This window comes from Taurulus bubalis (assembly GCF_910589615.1).
Source record: "Taurulus bubalis genome assembly, chromosome: 16".
Lineage (NCBI taxonomy): Eukaryota > Metazoa > Chordata > Actinopteri > Perciformes > Cottidae > Taurulus > Taurulus bubalis.
In genome coordinates, this window is record NC_136604.1 from 16,661,002 (window position 1) to 16,679,138 (window position 18,137).

Here is an 18,137-nt window from a genome sequence, read left to right on the forward strand (position 1 = left end):
GGGTCACGGGGTGCGCTGGAGCCAATCCCGGCTGACATTGGGCGATGGCAGGGTACACCCTGGACAGACAACCATTCACGCTCATGGGCTATTTTAGAGTCCCCAATTATCTTAAGCTACATATCTTTGGACTGTGGGAGGAAGCCGAAGAATCCGGAGGGAACCCACGCTCCTACAGTGGGAGAACGAGCAAACTCCCTACAGTACGGCCGTGCTGGATCGGGGATTGAACCCCTCTTACAGTGAGGTGACAGTGCTAGCCACTACACCACAGTGCAACCCAATACACAACATGAATGCACAAAATTAAAATAATGAAGCTCTAAACCTAGCGTTCAACACAAAGACCTGATTCAAGGTTGGGCCTCAAGATTAGATAGTGAAGCAGGACCCACCTTAAGACCCTCATCAGTTCAGGTATTGTGTTTTAGTGCTGAAACAATTTTTGCACAACCAGCTGAAACAATATTTGCACAACCAGTCGAAAAGCAACTGTATTGGGTGCATCTGGAGTTCTGGGCCCCTGGTCCAGTTTCCCACTGGGCCCAGTTGGTAGCCTTGGTTTAAAAAAATCTTGTGACGTGGCTGAAGGCAGGTGGACAGGTGTTCTTCCCCTTGGGTGGCTCATCGCTTTCTTCAGGTGCAAATCTATTAAGTAAGCAACTGTCAGCTGTGCAGTTAGAGGCAATTCGCGAAGCTCTCTGTTCAACAGTTCTCACATAATCTTCAGAATCAGAATCAGCTTTATTGGCTATGTGTGTTTACACACACATGGAATTTGACTCTGGTTACACGTTGCTCTTACACACACAATATACAATAAACAATATAAATATTTAAAAAAAAAAATATTAAAGACAGCACAGACAAAAGACAATTAAAGACAACAGTAGTGTAATATTCTTAGACCAACAATTGTGAGCAGGACTCCGTGCAATGTCATCAGCAATGCCTGTACCTCAGTCTGCAATGGCTATCTGCTTCATTATCAGCCTAAGTGCCATACAACTATATGAACATCGTAGCGTTTCAAACTGGGCAATGGGTGGAGTGCTCCTTTTAACTGTGGCTTCAAATCCTTCTCGTTGTAAGGGGACAGTGTTATCTATCTTACTACTAAACTGTGGCAGTATTTTTTATGTTTTATTAAACCGGTTGACTAAGTTGTAGTGTAAAAATAGAAATGCAGAGTGTGCTTTTGCTTATCTGTTAATTGCACTAGATAAAGTAAAAGACCATAAACGTGTTTTAGAATTGCAGCGTGACACTAAGAGCTCACTTTGACTTCCACGAACGACAGTGTAACTTCTCAGCTTCAGTAGGGTGACCATGAGACTGGTACTTCCTAACCCAGGACTGGATAATAGGATCCCTTCTTATGAGGACCTGGACAGGATGGAGAAGGAGGAGGCAGGGGACAGGCCCAAGTGGGACAACAAAGCCCAGTACATGCTAACCTGTGTGGGCGCCTGCATTGGGATCGGCGTTGTGTGGCGATTCCCTTACTTGTGTCAAAGTCATGGAGGAGGTAAGGTCAGATCAAAAAGAGGAAGGGAAATCTTGTGATTATGCACAGTCAATTCTTGAATGATTATTCAACAAATTATAGTGTGGTTGAGGCAAGGCAAGGCAAGTTTATTTGTATTGCACATTTCTACAACAAGGCGATTCAAAGTGCTTCACATAAAACCATTAAAAGCATCAAAACATAATGCAGGGAAAACAGGATTTAAAACAGTTGAGAAAACATTAAAACAGTCAAAAAGCTAAATAAAAAACAAAAAGTGCAGTGCAGTTTGAGAAATAAAATATAGTAGTGAGATGCAGCAATTGAATCTGGATCAATTAAAGGCAACAGCAAACAGAAAAGTCTTCAATGTGGATTTAAAGGAGCCGAGGGTCTCAGCAGACCTGCAGCTTTCAGGAACCTTGTTCCAGATGTGTGGAGCAGAAAAGCTGAACGCTGCTTCTCCATGTTTAGTTCTGACTCTTGGGACAGAAAGTAGACCCGTCCCAGACGACCTGAGGGGACGGGATGGTTCATAAGGTAGCAGCAGATCACAAACATACTTAGGCCCTAAACCATTCAGTGCTTTATAAACCAGCAGCAGGATTTTAAAGTCAATTCTTTGTTTGACAGGAAGCCAGTGCAAAGACCTCAGAACTGGAGTGATGTGATCCACTTTCCTGGTCTTAGTGAGGACTCGAGCTGCAGCGATCTGAATCAGCTGCAGCTTTCTGGTTGACTTTTTACAGAGGCCTGTGAACACACCGTTACAGTAGTCAAGTCTACTGAAGATAAATGCATGGACAAGTTTCTCCAAGGTACTAATAAATTGCCTTTTGGGTATTTGTATACCTTTCAACTATGATTTTCCGTGAAGGACTTAATGTATAGCTGAAACACTATTGCGCTTACTTCAGCAATCTGATAGCACAAATGTGTATTTGCTTTAACAAAGTGTACAGATCAGTGCACAGTACAAGTTTAGGACAGATTTGGTTTAAGGAAAAACATTACGTCCTTCAAGGCCCACCACAGATGTTGGATGCACAGGCAAATGACCAACTCAACTCCACCTGCATGCTACCTGAAGGGGAAAAACACAGCAGAGTAATTAAGTAAGGTAGGCAGGATGAGCGAGTCAATTGCATTAAAAAACCATTTTCCTATTTATGACGGTGCAAAGGTATACTACTGTAATAAATGCAACATTATCTATAGATTTGTAATTGTACTTCTGACTATACTTTTTCAGGTGCATTTATGATTCCCTACCTGATTCTGCTGGTGCTGGAAGGAATGCCTCTCCTGGTGTTGGAGTTTGCCATCGGCCAGCGTCTCAGGAAAGGCAGCGTGGGAGTGTGGGGAGCCATCAACCCTTATCTGACTGGTGTTGGTAAGTACAATATACTCTGGAACAAAGTGTCCAAAGCAGAGGCAAAATAATAACATCAGATGATGATTTCATTGTTCAGGTATAGCATCCATGCTGGTTTCCTTATTGGTTGGACTTTACTACAACACCATAACTGCCTGGATCATCTGGTATCTCTTCAATTCCTTTCAGGACCCACTGCCTTGGACCCAGTGTCCTCTCAATGACAATGGGACAGGTATTTTCATATACACACAGAGATGCTCAATAAGCACTCAAACTCTACTAGTATGCAGATGTAGACTTGTACACTTGCAGATGACTGTTTTCATGCCCCTTCAGGATTTGTTCCAGAGTGTCAAAGGAGCTCCACTGTGGATTACTATTTTTACAGAGTGACTTTGAATAGTTCGGCCTCTATAGCAGACTCTGGAGGAATCCACTGGCCCATAGTACTCTGCCTGCTAGCAGCCTGGACAGTCTTGTGTGTCTGCTACATACAGGGGATCGGAACTTCAGGCAAGGTTTGCCAAACCTTCACAAAAACAAAAGGCTTTCTTGAATCACCATTGTTCAAATAATGAAATCTTTTTATTTTCCTGTCATGACCACAGGTGGTGTACGTCACAGCCATCCTGCCGTACATAGTGCTGGCCATCTTCCTGATTCGAGGACTCACTCTTAAAGGCTCCCTGAGTGGAATGAAGTTCCTTTTCACACCAGACGTATGTTTCAAATCTTGATTGAAAAGTTATATCTCATTGCTCAAAGCAACATCACAATGTATACCTCGCTCCTGCAGGTGAATGAGTTGATAAACCCAACAACTTGGCTGGATGCAGGTGGCCAGGTCTTTTATGCCTTTGGTATTGGGTGTGGATGCCTCATCTCCTTCTCAAGCTACAACCCTGTTCAGTAAGAGACATTGAAAGGTCCTATGGTTCTTAATTTGCAGTTCAAGTCTCACTTTGCTTACTTTTATTGAAAAGAGGTAATAGCCATTCTCAGACCCAAAGTCAATTTGTGTCTTTGTTTTTTTGCTTATTTCTTTTTTCAAGCAACAACTGCATACATGATGCTGTAATCCTGACGGCAATAACTGGCCTCACCTCAATCTATGCTGCCATAGTCACCTACTCCATCATTGGCTTTAGAGCTACAGAGCAATATGACAACTGTATCAGCGAGTAAGTATTCACAGGATGTGGAATGTCAAAAGATTAGGTGGGCCTTTTTTTTTTTTACAAGTAATTGCCAAACACCAAAATGCTGCTTTTGTGAGAATTACAAGTACGGGGAACTGAACCCAAAAGCACGACTACTAGAGAGAGTTGTAAGGAGAATTTACTTGACAAAGTACACACACGAGGGAAACAAGATGTAGTCGGGAAACAGATACTCCAAAGGCTTGACAGCGATGCACACATACAAGGTTACATTAGCAAAAAACAAGACAAGACAATCTAGCAAAGAACAAATTAAGTTCAGTTAAGATTAGTTCTGTGGCGGAAGTGCACAACAAACTGCTTAGCTGCAACAATAACCCTTTACACAAACAGGTTGAATCCATCATTATCGCCAGCTGTGCCAAACAGGCAATAGAGAGTTAGCAGCCACAATGTTGCGTGCATTGTTCTGGACACAGGCAGCCACTTTTCCAGTAAGTCTCCCTAGCTAGCATCAATCAGTTTAGCTGATTGGTTGACGAGGTTGTCAACTGAGTGTCTGCCTGGCATACTCTGTCAAGCTTTCTGCAGTCCAGCCTCGTTCTGCGGCTCAGTTATGCGTTATTATGAATCCCACTGCTTTTCTTGGTAAGACCCACCCTGTGTAGCTGGTTGAGGGAGAGATGATAGGATAGATTAGGCATTGACCTTGAGTAGTTAGGGTCAGGATAGGTCATTGGCCATGACTCATGACACTAACAAATTTGGTCACCAGTACCACTGCAAGAATGGATGACTGGCCAATCCTAGCGCTTTAATGCTGCACAGGATGGGACTTGGCACGATAACTCGATTCGGCTATTAGTTTTAATAAGGGCTATTTATGTGCTTGTAATAGGAAGTCGATTGACCCAAAAAATGTATCTGCTGAGTTACATATGACTCTTTCCCAATGTAAGTTTGTGGGGAAAAAACCTTTAGATCTAGAAATTGTAATTCCACTATTTGTCCACTATGCAAAATATGCTTAAAATATGGCGCTCTTTCTGGGGGCTTGGTGGTAACCACACTGTCAGAGTAGCAGCAATTAGCTAGCAAGTGGGACATATATGGAAAGGCTCTAGTTAACCTTTGACATGCATTTCTGCATTTGGTAAGGTCTGCAGATGTTGTCCCCCACCTTTTACATTGCAGTCACACTATAGGAAGGGGCCACTGTATCGTGAGTATTGACTGGAGGAATGATTACAGCAACCAGATAGTTAACTCTTTCAATGTATGGATGGAGATGTGAGTTTTGTATTAAATTGAATTGAACAAGTGAAATGAATTACTGAATGTAAATTCCAGTAAAGTAATGTTAAGTTACTAATCTGTGACATATGTTCTCCCTAGTAACATCCTGACATTATTAAATACGTTTGACCTTCTTGAAGACAGCATCACATCAAGCAACTACGAGGCAGCTCTTGATCATCTCAACAGCTCCTATCCGGATACTGTTCTTGGATTGGACATCAAAACATGTGACATGCAGACACTTCTCAGTGAGGTGACTATATTGATGAATATCTATCAAATTACCAAGTTATTCACTGTTTTGCTCTGCTTTGTGTCTAACTTGTGTGTGTGCAGGGAGTGGAGGGAACAGGTCTGGCCTTCATTGTGTTCACAGAAGCAATCACCAAGATGCCTGGTTCTCCTGTCTGGTCTGTTCTCTTCTTCATGATGCTTCTCTGCTTGGGCATCTCAACCCTGTTTGCCAACATTGAAGGAGTGGTGGTCCCACTGAAAGATCTGAATTTATTCACAAAAAAATGGCCCCATGAGTTACTCACTGGTAATTGGGTTTTATTAATCAACTCGATCAGTTTGCCAATTTTTCATTCCTCAATGAATAAACATCTGTGGTGTTTGTCTCTGGCTTATGTTTTAACGCAATTTGCCTTGTTTTTGTGCATGTGTGTTTCAGGAGTAACATGTGCTGTCGCCTTCATCATCTGTCTTCTGTTTGCGCAGCATTCAGGGATGTATTGGGTAACTCTCTTTGACAATTTTGCTGGATCAGTTCCACTTCTGACCATTGGATTGATTGAGATAATAGCTGTTGTATACATCTACGGTATTGACAGGTTAGTTCTTACTCAGACTATTTTAACAACCATATATGTTTTTGTTATCATTATTCATCTTTTGTTATCATTCTTCTTGATATTTGCTGCAAATAACCATACAGCATGAGCAGCATAAGGCTGGGCCTGTGTGACCGACCTATTTAAGTCCAGTGTAGCATGGATCACTTCATGACACATTTCAAAACTTGTCAAAGCTAATCAAAACTCTGTTGTGTTGCAGGTTCAACGATGATGTGGAGTTCATGGTCGGACATAAGCCGTCCATCTTTTGGCAGATTACATGGAGGTTCATTAGTCCTCTCATTCTTCTGGTTATTTTAGTGTTATACCTGGTGACAAAAGTCCAAGAAGAGCTCACCTACTTAGTCTGGGATCCAAACTCTGTAAGCACACAAGCGCTGTGGTACAGCATATAATAAACAACTAGTTAGTCTAAAACCATACTTCAGCAGTTGGTTGGACAGTCATTGTATACCAAATGCACTAATACTGTTTTCTGGTCTACAGGCGGAATTCCCGTCTCTGGCATCAGTACCGTACCCCTCATGGATCAACGTGATCATTTTTCTCCTGGCGGGCATCCCCAGTCTAGCAGTGCCTGTTTATGCATTATGTAGGCTGTTTGTTATTTTCTGCAAGAAAACCATGGTGTTAAATAAGTCCTAAACTGTTTAATAAGAATATGTTTCAGAATACACCAAAATGCATGGATCTTAAAGTACAATACTGATGTTGTATTGATGCACTTAGGTAAAGTACTATATTTCTGATCATATTTTGTGTGTTTTGTGCAATTGTATTTCCTCCAAATTTAAAGACAAGACAGCTTACTGTTCCATTTAAGGAACAGTACGCTCCACAATATAAATTAATGCAACGCTCTTTGTATCAATGTTTAAACAAGCAGAAGATGTAGAGCAACACATTTCCCAGGAGAGGGAGACACCACCCAGCAATGTTTAAAAGACTGTAGCTGTTCAGATGTTAACTGACTACTATTACTAGAATAATAAATCCCTGCTTCAAGCACTCAGTTGTAGTTCATTCAATCAAAGTCATTTTCGATTATTATTATTTTGTAAATATATCAATAGCCACAATGGAATGACGTGCCCCAGGCGAATATGTCCCAGGCGAACTGAACTTTGCCTATTGCTCAATGAATGTACCTCTAATGATTCACAAAACATATACCTCTCCATGTACTGAGGGCTTATTATGACTGAGTCCTTTTAAAAGATCATTGTTAAGTCAGCTTGGTACATCCTTTTGAACCACTAGGTTCTCAAAAAAAAGGGAGAAGGGAAATAATTTAGGGAACAAGGGGTTAACAATTGTATATTGCAAATGGACTACATATACACTAACCTGAAACCATTGTTTAAAATTACTGAGTACCTATTTAATAATTACTGGGTACAGCTATAATGGTACTGGGCATTAGGACACATAATTACATATGACATAATTTAAAATATACTCATGGAAAACCACTTTTTAGGGAGTTTATAAATATTGAGTCATAAACATTTTCTCTTTTACTCAAAGAAAATATCAGTCTCATGATTTGCCAGTTCATCACAGGTCACATATAGAGACAGACAACCATTCACGCTCACATTCAGAAGCAATTTTAGAGTCTCCCATTTGCTTTAACTGTGGTAGGAACCCGGAGGGAACCCACGCTGCCACGGGCAGAACATGCAAACTCCCCTCATCCGATATCGTGGAATGAAACCCCAGCCCCTCTTGCTGTGAGGTGACAGTACTACACCACCGTGCAGCCCAATACGCAACATTAATACACACAATTGAAATAATTAAGCTCTAAAACTAGTCTTCAACACAAATACCTGATTCAAGGTTGGGCCTCAAGATTAGATAATGAAGCAGGACCCACCTTAAGGCCCTCATCAGTTCAGGTATTGTATTTTAGTGCTGAATCCCAAGCAAAGCAGCAAATAAATTTGCACAATCTGTCGAAACACACCTTTATTGAGTGCATCTGGAGTTCTGGGTACCTAGGCCAGTTTCCCACTTTTCCCAGATGGTAATCCAGCCTTGGTTTCATTAATCCTGTGATGTGGTTGAAGGCAGGTGGACAGGTGTTCTTCCCCTTGGATGTCTCACCGCCTACTCCAGGTGAAAATCTATTAAGTAAGCAACTGCCAGCTGTGCAGTTAGAGGCAATTCGGAAAACTCTCAGTTCAATAGTTCTCACATAATCTTTGTAATATTCTTGAACCAACAACTGTGAGCAGGACTCCGTTCAATATCAACAATGCCTGTACCTCAGTCTGTAATGGCTTGTAACTGTGGATTCAAATCCAGGCTCTTCTTGTTGTAAGGGGAAAGTGTTAATTATCTTGCTACTGAACTCTGGCAGTATAATGTATTAATAAACTGGTAGACTAAACGGTAGTGTAAAAACAGAAATGCAGAGTGTGCTTTTGCTTATCTGTGGATTGCACAAGATAAAATAAAAGATCATAAACGTGTTTCAGAATTGTACAATGACAGTAAGCGCTCACTTTGACTTCCATGAACCACAGTGGAAAGAAAGCTATTGTAGGTTTGCTCTTTGGGCTCAGGGTTGCAGAAGATTGTCAATAGATCTGGGTAATTTGTATCTGAATTATCTGCAGTTGATCTTCTTGCTTTATGCGCCACTGACTAACTTTCATAAACTTCCAATGCTGTATCCAAGTCTCTTTCTACATAGCTGGTCCTAACACTGACAATGATTATGAATAAACCTCTTCAAAATAAAACACTTGAGTAACAAATTAACAAAGCAATGGGAGGGATCCCTTTTAACCTTTTAGACAAATTAGGTGAATGATTAAGCATGAGAATTACTTATTTTACAGTTTGAAAGCAGATTGGCATGACATTTTCTGCATTTGAATGAATGGCTGAGTTTGCACTTGGCTAATATATGGCCAGCAACAGATAAAGGTAAAGGTCATAAACTTCTTACAGGAATGCTTTGTGCTACATATCGATCATACAGACAATTAGGTTTGTTCGAGATGAACTGCAACTCGCCTGGAAAGTAGACGAGAGCAGGTGGAATTATCAGGGGGCTTTAACAAAAAACTGCGATCAAGTCGAACAGTTTTCAGCTGCCTTCAAAGAATACACAGGAAGTCACAGACACAGTTACTATGAGACTGTTACTTCTTAACCCAGGAATGGATCTCCGGATTCCACAGTATTTTTATAATGTATTATTAAACCGGTTGACTAAACGGTAGTGTGAAAACAGAAACGCAGAGTGTGCATTAGCTTATCTGTGAATTGCACTAGATAAAGTAAAAGACCATAAACGTGTTTTAGAATTGCAGCGTGACACTAAGAGCTCACTTTGACTTCCACGACCGACAGTGTAACTTCTCAGCTTCAGTCTGGTGACCATGAGACTGGTACTTCCTAACCCAGGACTGGATAATAGGATCCCTTCTCATGAGGACCTGGACAGGATGGAGAAGGAGGAGGCAGGGGACAGGCCCAAGTGGGACAACAAAGCCCAGTACATCCTAACCTGTGTGGGCTTCTGCATTGGGATTGGCAATGTGTGGCGATTCCCTTACTTGTGTCAAAGTCATGGAGGAGGTAAGCTCAGATCAAAAAGAGGAAGGGAAATCATGTTATTATGGACAGTCAATTCTTGAATGATTATTCAACAAATTATAGTGTGGTTGAGGTAATAATGAATAGCCTGTACCTTTTGGGTATTTTTATACCTTTCATATATGATTTTCCTTGAAGGACTTATTGTACCTTTGAAAAAGTACTATTGCGTTCAGTTTAGAAATCTGATAGCACACATTTGTATTCGCTTTAAGAAAGTGTACAGATGAAGATCAAGTTTAGGAAAAAAGTTACGTCCTCATGCTGCATTCGCACCAAAAGCGTTGCGAAAGTAGATTGCATGCAAAGTCAATGCACAGACACGAATGGTTGCGACATCATTGACGAAAAATTCACCTCATTTGTGCGAGTTGAAATATTTTAACTCGGGCAAAAAAGTTGCGTGACGCTGAGTTGCGAAAGCCAATCGGCGTTGAGATGCTTCGCCCGTCATCACTGCCGTCCTGCCGTTGCTGAATCAAACTGCTGCTGCTGTAGCGCTGGAAGCATCAGTCATTCAGACGCCCTTCCTGTGACTAAAACTACATGGTAATTCCCCAAGGCTTTGATTTATTGTGATTTTTCTTGCAGTTTCTGATTATTTAGGTCATTATCTTTACAAAGAAAAAAAGTTCATATTTATGAGAGAAAAGGCAGTGGCGGGCCGTGCATTTTATACCTAGGCCCGATCGCCCGTCTCACAGACACAGACTCTCACCCGCTGAGAAATTCAGATCCTTGGTAGAGGAGGAGTTGTTTGGTGACATCAATCAGTCAATTAAGAAACTTATGGACGTGTTGAAAGCACTCATAATTATATGACTGTTATTAGTACACCATACATATCATTATTGTAGAACATGATTAAGGTGATCGTGATAAGAATACAGAGAATCACACACAATTTATTTTCACTGCTTCAATTGATTGAATTTCTGATTATGAATAATACATACATACTGATCCGCCCATACACATATTCAAACTCCTAGTTATATGGTAATCTGCACATACATGTATATACACATATATAGTACATGTTTCATACTCGCATACAGTACATATATCCTCATAAGTATATATTTATTCGTAAATATAATCTGATTGATTTGGTTGATGAAGCACTTAAAATTTGCCGATACATTTTCCCAACACTGACGCATTTAACTTGTCTGATATATTAGCGACGCTTATGTCTTGCAGCGGGGGCGCTGTTAAAGTTGCGTTCACGGCAAAAACATTGCAAAAACGTTGGAATATTCGCAACGCGTTTGCTGTGAATGAATACGGTATTGACTTCCTCATATGCGTTCATGTTCATCTCCTGCTTCTCAGCAGAGAAATAAAAAGAGGTTCCTCTGAGTTTATTTGCCATTGTACTGCTAGAACATCGTGGTGTCAGTGCTCGATTATTATCCCTTCTGAAGAGGAGTAGGCGCCCGCATTTATCCAGATGACTGACGTCTGGCTAGAATTAATGAGACCGCTTCAGCGCGGATCAGCCATGAAGAAACCCAGATAGCCTGATGTCAATCATCTCGCTAATTTAAGATGGATAATAGGACATTTGCTTGACTTTGTTTAGCCAGGTACAAGAAACAGGGCCCAGGCATGAGAAACAGATAGGACACAGGAGCTGTGCAATGAGAAAATAAGCTAATAGGGATACATAAATATAATTCATGTAGTGTATTTGTGAAAAACAATTACATTATAAAATAGATATAACTTTTAATTATAGTAAAAATAGCTATAACTGTGTGATTCTGTTTAGGCCAACAGAGAAGGCTTAGCAGGCCCTGACGACCCACCACTGGGTGAGAGGCGCTGCGGCGTATTTATGTATATGATATCAGATGGCACAGAAGAAGCGGAGAGCCAAGCGCTCAACACAAAAAGCAGTTCACTCACCAGTTGCTGTTCACTTAATAAAGACAAAGTCCATCCGCCTCTCTTTGTTAACAAATAGTTCAATTACGTGGTTGTACAGTTTATCGGTGCGCTTCATGGACGCCAGTGAGGATCGTCACTGCCAAACATGCCCATAACCCTCCGTGAGAAAGGCGTTGTCATTAAATCTGCCAACAAGTCTGTTTCTCCTCCTCCTTCAGCCATTGAGTGTTAAAACAAGCAACAGACTAAACATGTCATAACTTCTCTTATGTTTCAGCCTGAACTCTTCTTACTCCTGCTAGCAGCTAGGTAGCTTTCTGTTGACTAAAGTCACGCAGGCCCACTGACAAATCACAGCGCATGCTAATGCTGATGTACTTCCAGGACAACTTGCAGGCGCTGGCCCCAAAGAATATGCCCAGCATGTCAAACTAAAGATCTGATTGGTTAAAGACTAATGACAATCAATGATAATGTCCCCATGTACTTTAATCTGCAAAGGCCAGCTAGAAGGCCTCGGGCGGCTCTGCTTCGATAGAGACATAGAGGTGAAATCTGATTGGATAAGAGCTCTCCTTCAAAAAAAGCTGCATTAGAAGCAGCGCTGCAGGCTGGAAGCAGAGCAACAGAGGAAGACAGGAGCTCGATGAGAAAATAAGCTAATAGTGAAAAAATAATTAGAATACATGTAGTGCATTTGTGAACAATTAAATTATAAAATAGCTATGACTTTGTTTTGTTTAGGCCAGCAGAGAAGGCTTAGCTGTCCCTGACGGACCACCACTGACAAAATGTATATTACTGTAATAAATGCAACAATATCTATAGATTTGTAAACACAGCAGAGTAATTAAGTAAGGTAGGCAGGATGAGCGAGTCGATTGCATTAAAAAAACATTTTCCTATTTATGACGGTGCAAAGGTATACTACTGTAATAAATGCAACATTATCTATAGATTTGTAATTGTACTTCTGACTATACTTTTTCAGGTGCATTTTTGATTCCCTACCTGATTCTGCTGGTGCTGGAAGGAATGCCTCTCCTGCTATTGGAGTTTGCCATCGGCCAGCGTCTAAGGAAAGGCAGCGTAGGAGTGTGGAGAGCCATCAACCCTTATTTAACTGGTGTTGGTAAGTACAATATTCTCTGGAACAAATTGGCCAATGCAGAGGCAATATAATAACATCAGATTATGATTTCATTGATCAGGTATAGCATCCATGCTGGTTTCCTTATTGGTTGGACTTTACTACAACACCTTAATAGCCTGGATCCTCTGGTATCTCTTCAATTCCTTTCAGGACCCACTGCCTTGGACCCAGTGTCCTCTCAATGACAATGGGACAGGTATTTTAATATACACAGATGCTCATTAAGCACTCAAACTCTACAAGAATGCAGATGTAAACTTGTACACTTGCAGATGACTGTTTCTTGCCCCTTTAGGATTTGTTCCAGAGTGTCAAAGGAGCTCTACTGTGGATTACTATTTTTACCGAGTGACTTTGAATAGTTCGGCCTCTATAGCAGACTCTGGAGGAATCCACTGGCCCATAGTACTCTGCTTGCTAGCAGCCTGGACAGTCATGTGTGTCTGCTACATACGGGGGATCGGAACTTCAGGCAAGGTTTGTCAAACCTTCACAAAAACAAAAGGCTTTCTTGAATCACCATAGTTCAAATAATTTCATATTTTTCTTTTCCTGTCATGACCTCAGGCGGTGTACGTCACAGCCATTCTGCCGTACATAGTGCTGGCCATCTTCCTGATTCGAGGACTCACTCTTAAAGGCTCCCTGAGTGGAATAACGTTTCTTTTCACACCAGACGTATGTTTCAAATCGTTATCGTAAAAAAAAGATAAAACTAACAGCGTCACTTCACAATGTACGCCTCACTCTTGCAGGTCAATGAGTTGATCAACCCAAAAACTTGGCTGGATGCAGGTGCTCAGGTCTTTTATGCCTTCAGCTTAGGTTGGGGAGGCCTTATCTCCTTCTCAAGCTACAACCCTGTTCAGTAAGAGGCATTTATAGAAGCCCTGTCACGAGATAGTAGTCATTCTCAAACATGCTTTGTCTTGAATCTTTTGCTTTTTTCCCTGATTTCCCAGCAACAATTGCATGCAAGATGCTGTGATCCTGACAGCAATAACTGGCTTCACCTCAATCTATGCTGCCACAGTCACCTACACCATCATTGGCTTCAGAGCCACAGAGAAATATGACATATGTATCAGTGAGTGAGTAGTCAGTTCTACTGAAGCTTTATGCGTTACATTGAATACAATTCTGCATGGAATAAGGTAGCACTTAAGTGACTTTCAATGTATGTATGTGAGTATTGTATTAAGATCAATTTGAAAAATCTGAATTCCAGTAATCCAGAGTCACTAATCTGTTACATATTTTCTCCCTAGTAACATCCTGACATTATTAAATGCGTTTGAGCTTCCTGAAGACAGCATCACTACAAGCAACTACGAGGCAGCTCTTAATCATCTCAACAGCTCCTCTCCTGATACTGTTCTTGGATTGGACATCAAAACATGTGACATGCAGACACTTCTCAGTGAGGTGACTATTATTGATGAATATCTATCAAATTACCAAGTTATTCAACAGTTTTCTCTATTTGCTTTGTTACTAACTTGTGTGTGTGCAGGGAGTGGAGGGAACAGGTCTGGCCTTCATTGTGTTCACAGAAGCAATCACCAAGATGCCTGGTTCTCCTGTCTGGTCTGTTCTCTTCTTCATGATGCTTCTCTGCTTGGGCATCTCAACCCTGTTTGGCAACATTGAGGGAGTGGTGGTCCCATTGAAAGATCTGAATTTGTTACCGAAAAAATGGCCCCAGGAAGCACTGACTGGTATTCTGTTTTGTCGTTAAATCAATCTACACGTTGGCTTCGCGACCTTGGATTTATTGATTGTCTGATTCCTGCATGTGTTTTTCAGGAATAACATGCGCTGTCGCATTCATCATCTGTCTCCTGTTTGCCCAGTATTCAGGGCTTTATTGGGTAACTCTCTTTGACAATTTTGCTGGATCAGTTCCACTTCTGACCATTGGATTGTTTGAGATGATAGCTGTTGTGTACATCTACGGTATAGACAGGTTAGTTCTTACTCAGACTATTATAGCAACACATTGTTGATCTGTGTTTTTGTTATCTTTCTTCTTGATATTTGCTGCAAAATAAATTTGTGCCTGTTATTGATTAAATCTTTATGGAGATGGCTGACCTATTTAAACCCTGTGTAACAAGGATGAACTTTTCAAAGCTAATCAAACCCTTCTTGTGTGGCAGGTTTAATGCAGACTTGGAGTTCATGGTCGGTTATAAACCCAACATCTTCTGGCAGGTTACATGGAGGTTCATTAGTCCTCTAATCGTTCTGGTTATTTTAGTTTTCTACCTGGTGACACAAACCCAAGAAAAGCTCACTTACAAAGTCTGGGATCCAAACTCTGTAAGCACACAAACTACAAGTATAATCTTAAATAAAGTGTTCATTTATTTTTGGGTGTATCAGTTCTGACCTCAGCAACAGCATCACCCTTTTGGTTCCCTCTTTGTTTAATAATGCATCTTTGCAAAAAAATGTATGGTAAAAGTTGTTTAAAGTAAAGTATATAGTTGTAACAAATTATACTGTTTTGTGGTTTACAGGAGGAGTTCCCATCTCTGGCAACAGTGCCGTACCCTTCATGGATAAATGCGGTTGTCTTTCTTTTGGCGGGAGTCCCCAGTCTGGCAGTGCCTGTCTATGCATTATGTAGATTGGTCTATGTTTTGTGCATGAAGAAATAAAATACATTGAAAGAAGGTGCCATGTCTCTTAAATGTATATTGTGTTTCAACTAGAACATGTTTTCAAATTAAAAGAAACACATTGACCGATGTTTTTAATTATAGACATGAGGTGACATGAAACAACGCATTAGTCTGTATTTGTCTGCACTAGCGCTTTGTTGTCAGTTTTGTGTTTCTGGGCCTTGACATGTTTAGACAAAAGATGTAAAGCAGCTAAACTACCCACAAGAGGGCGACCTCACACTGACAGGACACAGAAGTAGAAGCCAGGTGAACCAGATCAAACGAGGCACAACAAATGGAGCAAGCAAGATACCCTATATGTATGGATTAAACAAACAAAATATAACATGCTAATAAGTGAAATGTAGATGTTCTAAAGAGACTAGCCAGCTGTTTCCCCTTGTCCATCTGTTCTAACAGAGTTATTTTGAAAGGATTTTTTTATGCTAAGCTATCACTGCCTAGCTCTAGCCCACTTGTCTCTGTGGATGGAGTCCTCTTTCCTCCTCCATGCAACAGATGGAAAGCTGCTGTGCCTTGTCTATACAACGGAGATGTTGTGTGGTTGGACACAAGATACTTCCTGACTGATTTCTATGGAGGAGGTGGAGCAGCTCTGGACTAGTGTGAAGGACCAGGGTAAGCAAAGATTGGGAAGTCAGGGTAAGGTGTGAAAAATAAGGCTTTTATTGCCCCAATAATATGTACAGTTTTAGGATGGGGAACAAAATCTTAACAAAGTGACAAATAACGAAAAACTAGAATTCAAGACAAACATAATGCGGTCTCGCAGGAGACACTCCCGAGCCATCTCCCACGGCAGGGTATATAGCAGTCGGTGCCAGTCTCTTTGAAGGATCGTCGGCTGCAGGTAACCGACAGAAACAGTTAGCACTCATATCAACTCCACATCTCTAAATTGCGTGCACTCAATAAAGACAAGGGAATACACTAGTGTGTTTAGTTCCCTCTAAAAGATGTTCACTGCAGAGATCTAAAAAACATTACCTCCAATTGGAGTCACAACTAGTTTGGCTGGTTGGTCGTTAACTGATCGCAGTGGAGACCAGGAGTTTACCTCCAGTCCTGAGGGGAAACATCCTAAAGCTGGAATTCAAAGCCAAAAACCATCTCAGCTTTGTCCTCTTCGGTTTATGACTGACAGAGCAAATCAGATCACAGGACTTTGGTGAAAGAATCCACCATCAGAAGTGTCCTGGTGGAATTATTTAATGGCAAGAACTTCTACAAACTGCAACAAAAACCATGCTTTTGAGAACGAGATGGTATAGCATATTCAGTCTAACCCGCTGCAAAAGGAGGTAAAGAAATAATAAATCCTCAGAACCCCAAACGCCTCAAGGACCCAAAGAACTCAATTAAACTGAGCCCCAAACTTGCCAACCACTTACAATGCCGCTGTGTGAGGCTCTGCCCATCACCTGGCTAAGTAGAGAGGGCCTGAACATCGTATTAGGAGGGTTTTGCAGTGGCAGCAAGCTCAAATCGTGGCACCAGCACCTCATAGAGGCACTTCCTGTGGCACCTACGAGCTACCACTAGTTTTTAAGGCAGCTGCCGCTGTTTTGGAGAGGTTCCGTGACAGTTTACCCTTTATTTTTCGTAATTTGACAATATGTGACAGTACATTAAGGTTCTGTTTGAGTGTCGCTGGTAACAGCCCCCTCGCGACTGCAGTCAACTCAGCAGACACTTGGAGATCCGAGTGTCTGCTCAGTTGACTGCAGTGGTATACTGCCCAAGATGGAGTTTACCACCCTCTTGGGGCTGCATTCCAAACAACCTGAGGCCTCACACCGCCCCTCTTCATTTGAAGTAGTGGCAGCCCGCAAAAACTAGTGGCAGCTGCCGCGGCAGCTCGTAAAGTTGTGGCAACTGCCGCAAAAACTAGTGGCAACTAGTGGCAACTGCCGTGGCAGCTCGTAGGTGCCCCGGCACCTGAGAGGTGCCGCAGGAAGGGCCTCTACGAGGTGCCGGTGGCACGATTTGAGTTTGCCCTCTCTCGGGTTTTGACCTACAGCCTCGAAGCCAAAGAGATCATGAAGCCCCTCAAGCCTGTACTGTGAGCTTTAAGCTGACACCAAGCCTAGAGGCTCCATTTAACTTCAACACCCCCTTCTAAACATTGAAAACAGAGGCATTTCTTAGATCTTTTCAGAAACTAAGACGACAGCAGCACTGAAAAAAAAGAACAGGTTAACACCAGTATGTGGCAGAAATGATTGTGCTTGAAATTATCAAGTTCAGTTCAACAAGAAGTAAATTATACTGTATTTAGCTGAAAATGATGCTGCCACTTTGCACACCCTATTTGTCACATGCTGATTGTTTCAAATTATTAAGGAATTATTGATACCCTGTGAATAATCAATATTTCTTTAAAAAAATAGGCTTACAATTTAACCCACTTGTTTTACCTCAGTTTGTCCCCTATAGGTATTTCCACTTCAATGCACAAAATGCACACAAGAAAAGTTTGATTAATTGAAAAAAGATATATGTTATGATAAAACATCATTGTCATGGTGTCTTTATTATTGACCTATTTAGGGTAGTGTAACATTGAAACAGCATCACCAGGTTATCCA

The 18,137-nt window shown here is 41.3% G+C and overlaps 2 protein-coding genes across 2 annotated transcripts; both read left to right on the forward strand.

Annotated features, from left to right (window-relative positions):
- Positions 1 to 1,329: 1,329 nt before the first annotated feature.
- Positions 1,330 to 6,846, forward strand: LOC306748510 (sodium-dependent neutral amino acid transporter B(0)AT1-like; the record flags this gene model as incomplete). Its single annotated transcript, XM_079231684.1, has 12 exons — positions 1,330 to 1,528; positions 2,760 to 2,900; positions 2,980 to 3,117; positions 3,222 to 3,403; positions 3,494 to 3,604; positions 3,682 to 3,794; positions 3,938 to 4,066; positions 5,441 to 5,597; positions 5,681 to 5,885; positions 6,018 to 6,177; positions 6,401 to 6,563; positions 6,688 to 6,846. 12 exons carry the CDS (start codon positions 1,330 to 1,332, stop codon positions 6,844 to 6,846), a joined length of 1,857 nt encoding a protein of 618 aa, XP_079087810.1.
- A 2,750-nt stretch (positions 6,847 to 9,596) lies between these two features.
- On the forward strand, positions 9,597 to 15,522 carry LOC306748900 (sodium-dependent neutral amino acid transporter B(0)AT1-like; the record flags this gene model as incomplete). Its single annotated transcript, XM_079232131.1, has 12 exons — positions 9,597 to 9,795; positions 12,698 to 12,838; positions 12,918 to 13,055; positions 13,155 to 13,336; positions 13,427 to 13,537; positions 13,615 to 13,727; positions 13,822 to 13,950; positions 14,128 to 14,284; positions 14,373 to 14,577; positions 14,666 to 14,825; positions 15,019 to 15,181; positions 15,382 to 15,522. The coding sequence occupies 12 exons, from the start codon at positions 9,597 to 9,599 to the stop codon at positions 15,520 to 15,522; spliced, it is 1,839 nt and encodes a 612-aa protein (XP_079088257.1).
- Between the last annotated feature and the right edge of the window lie 2,615 nt (positions 15,523 to 18,137).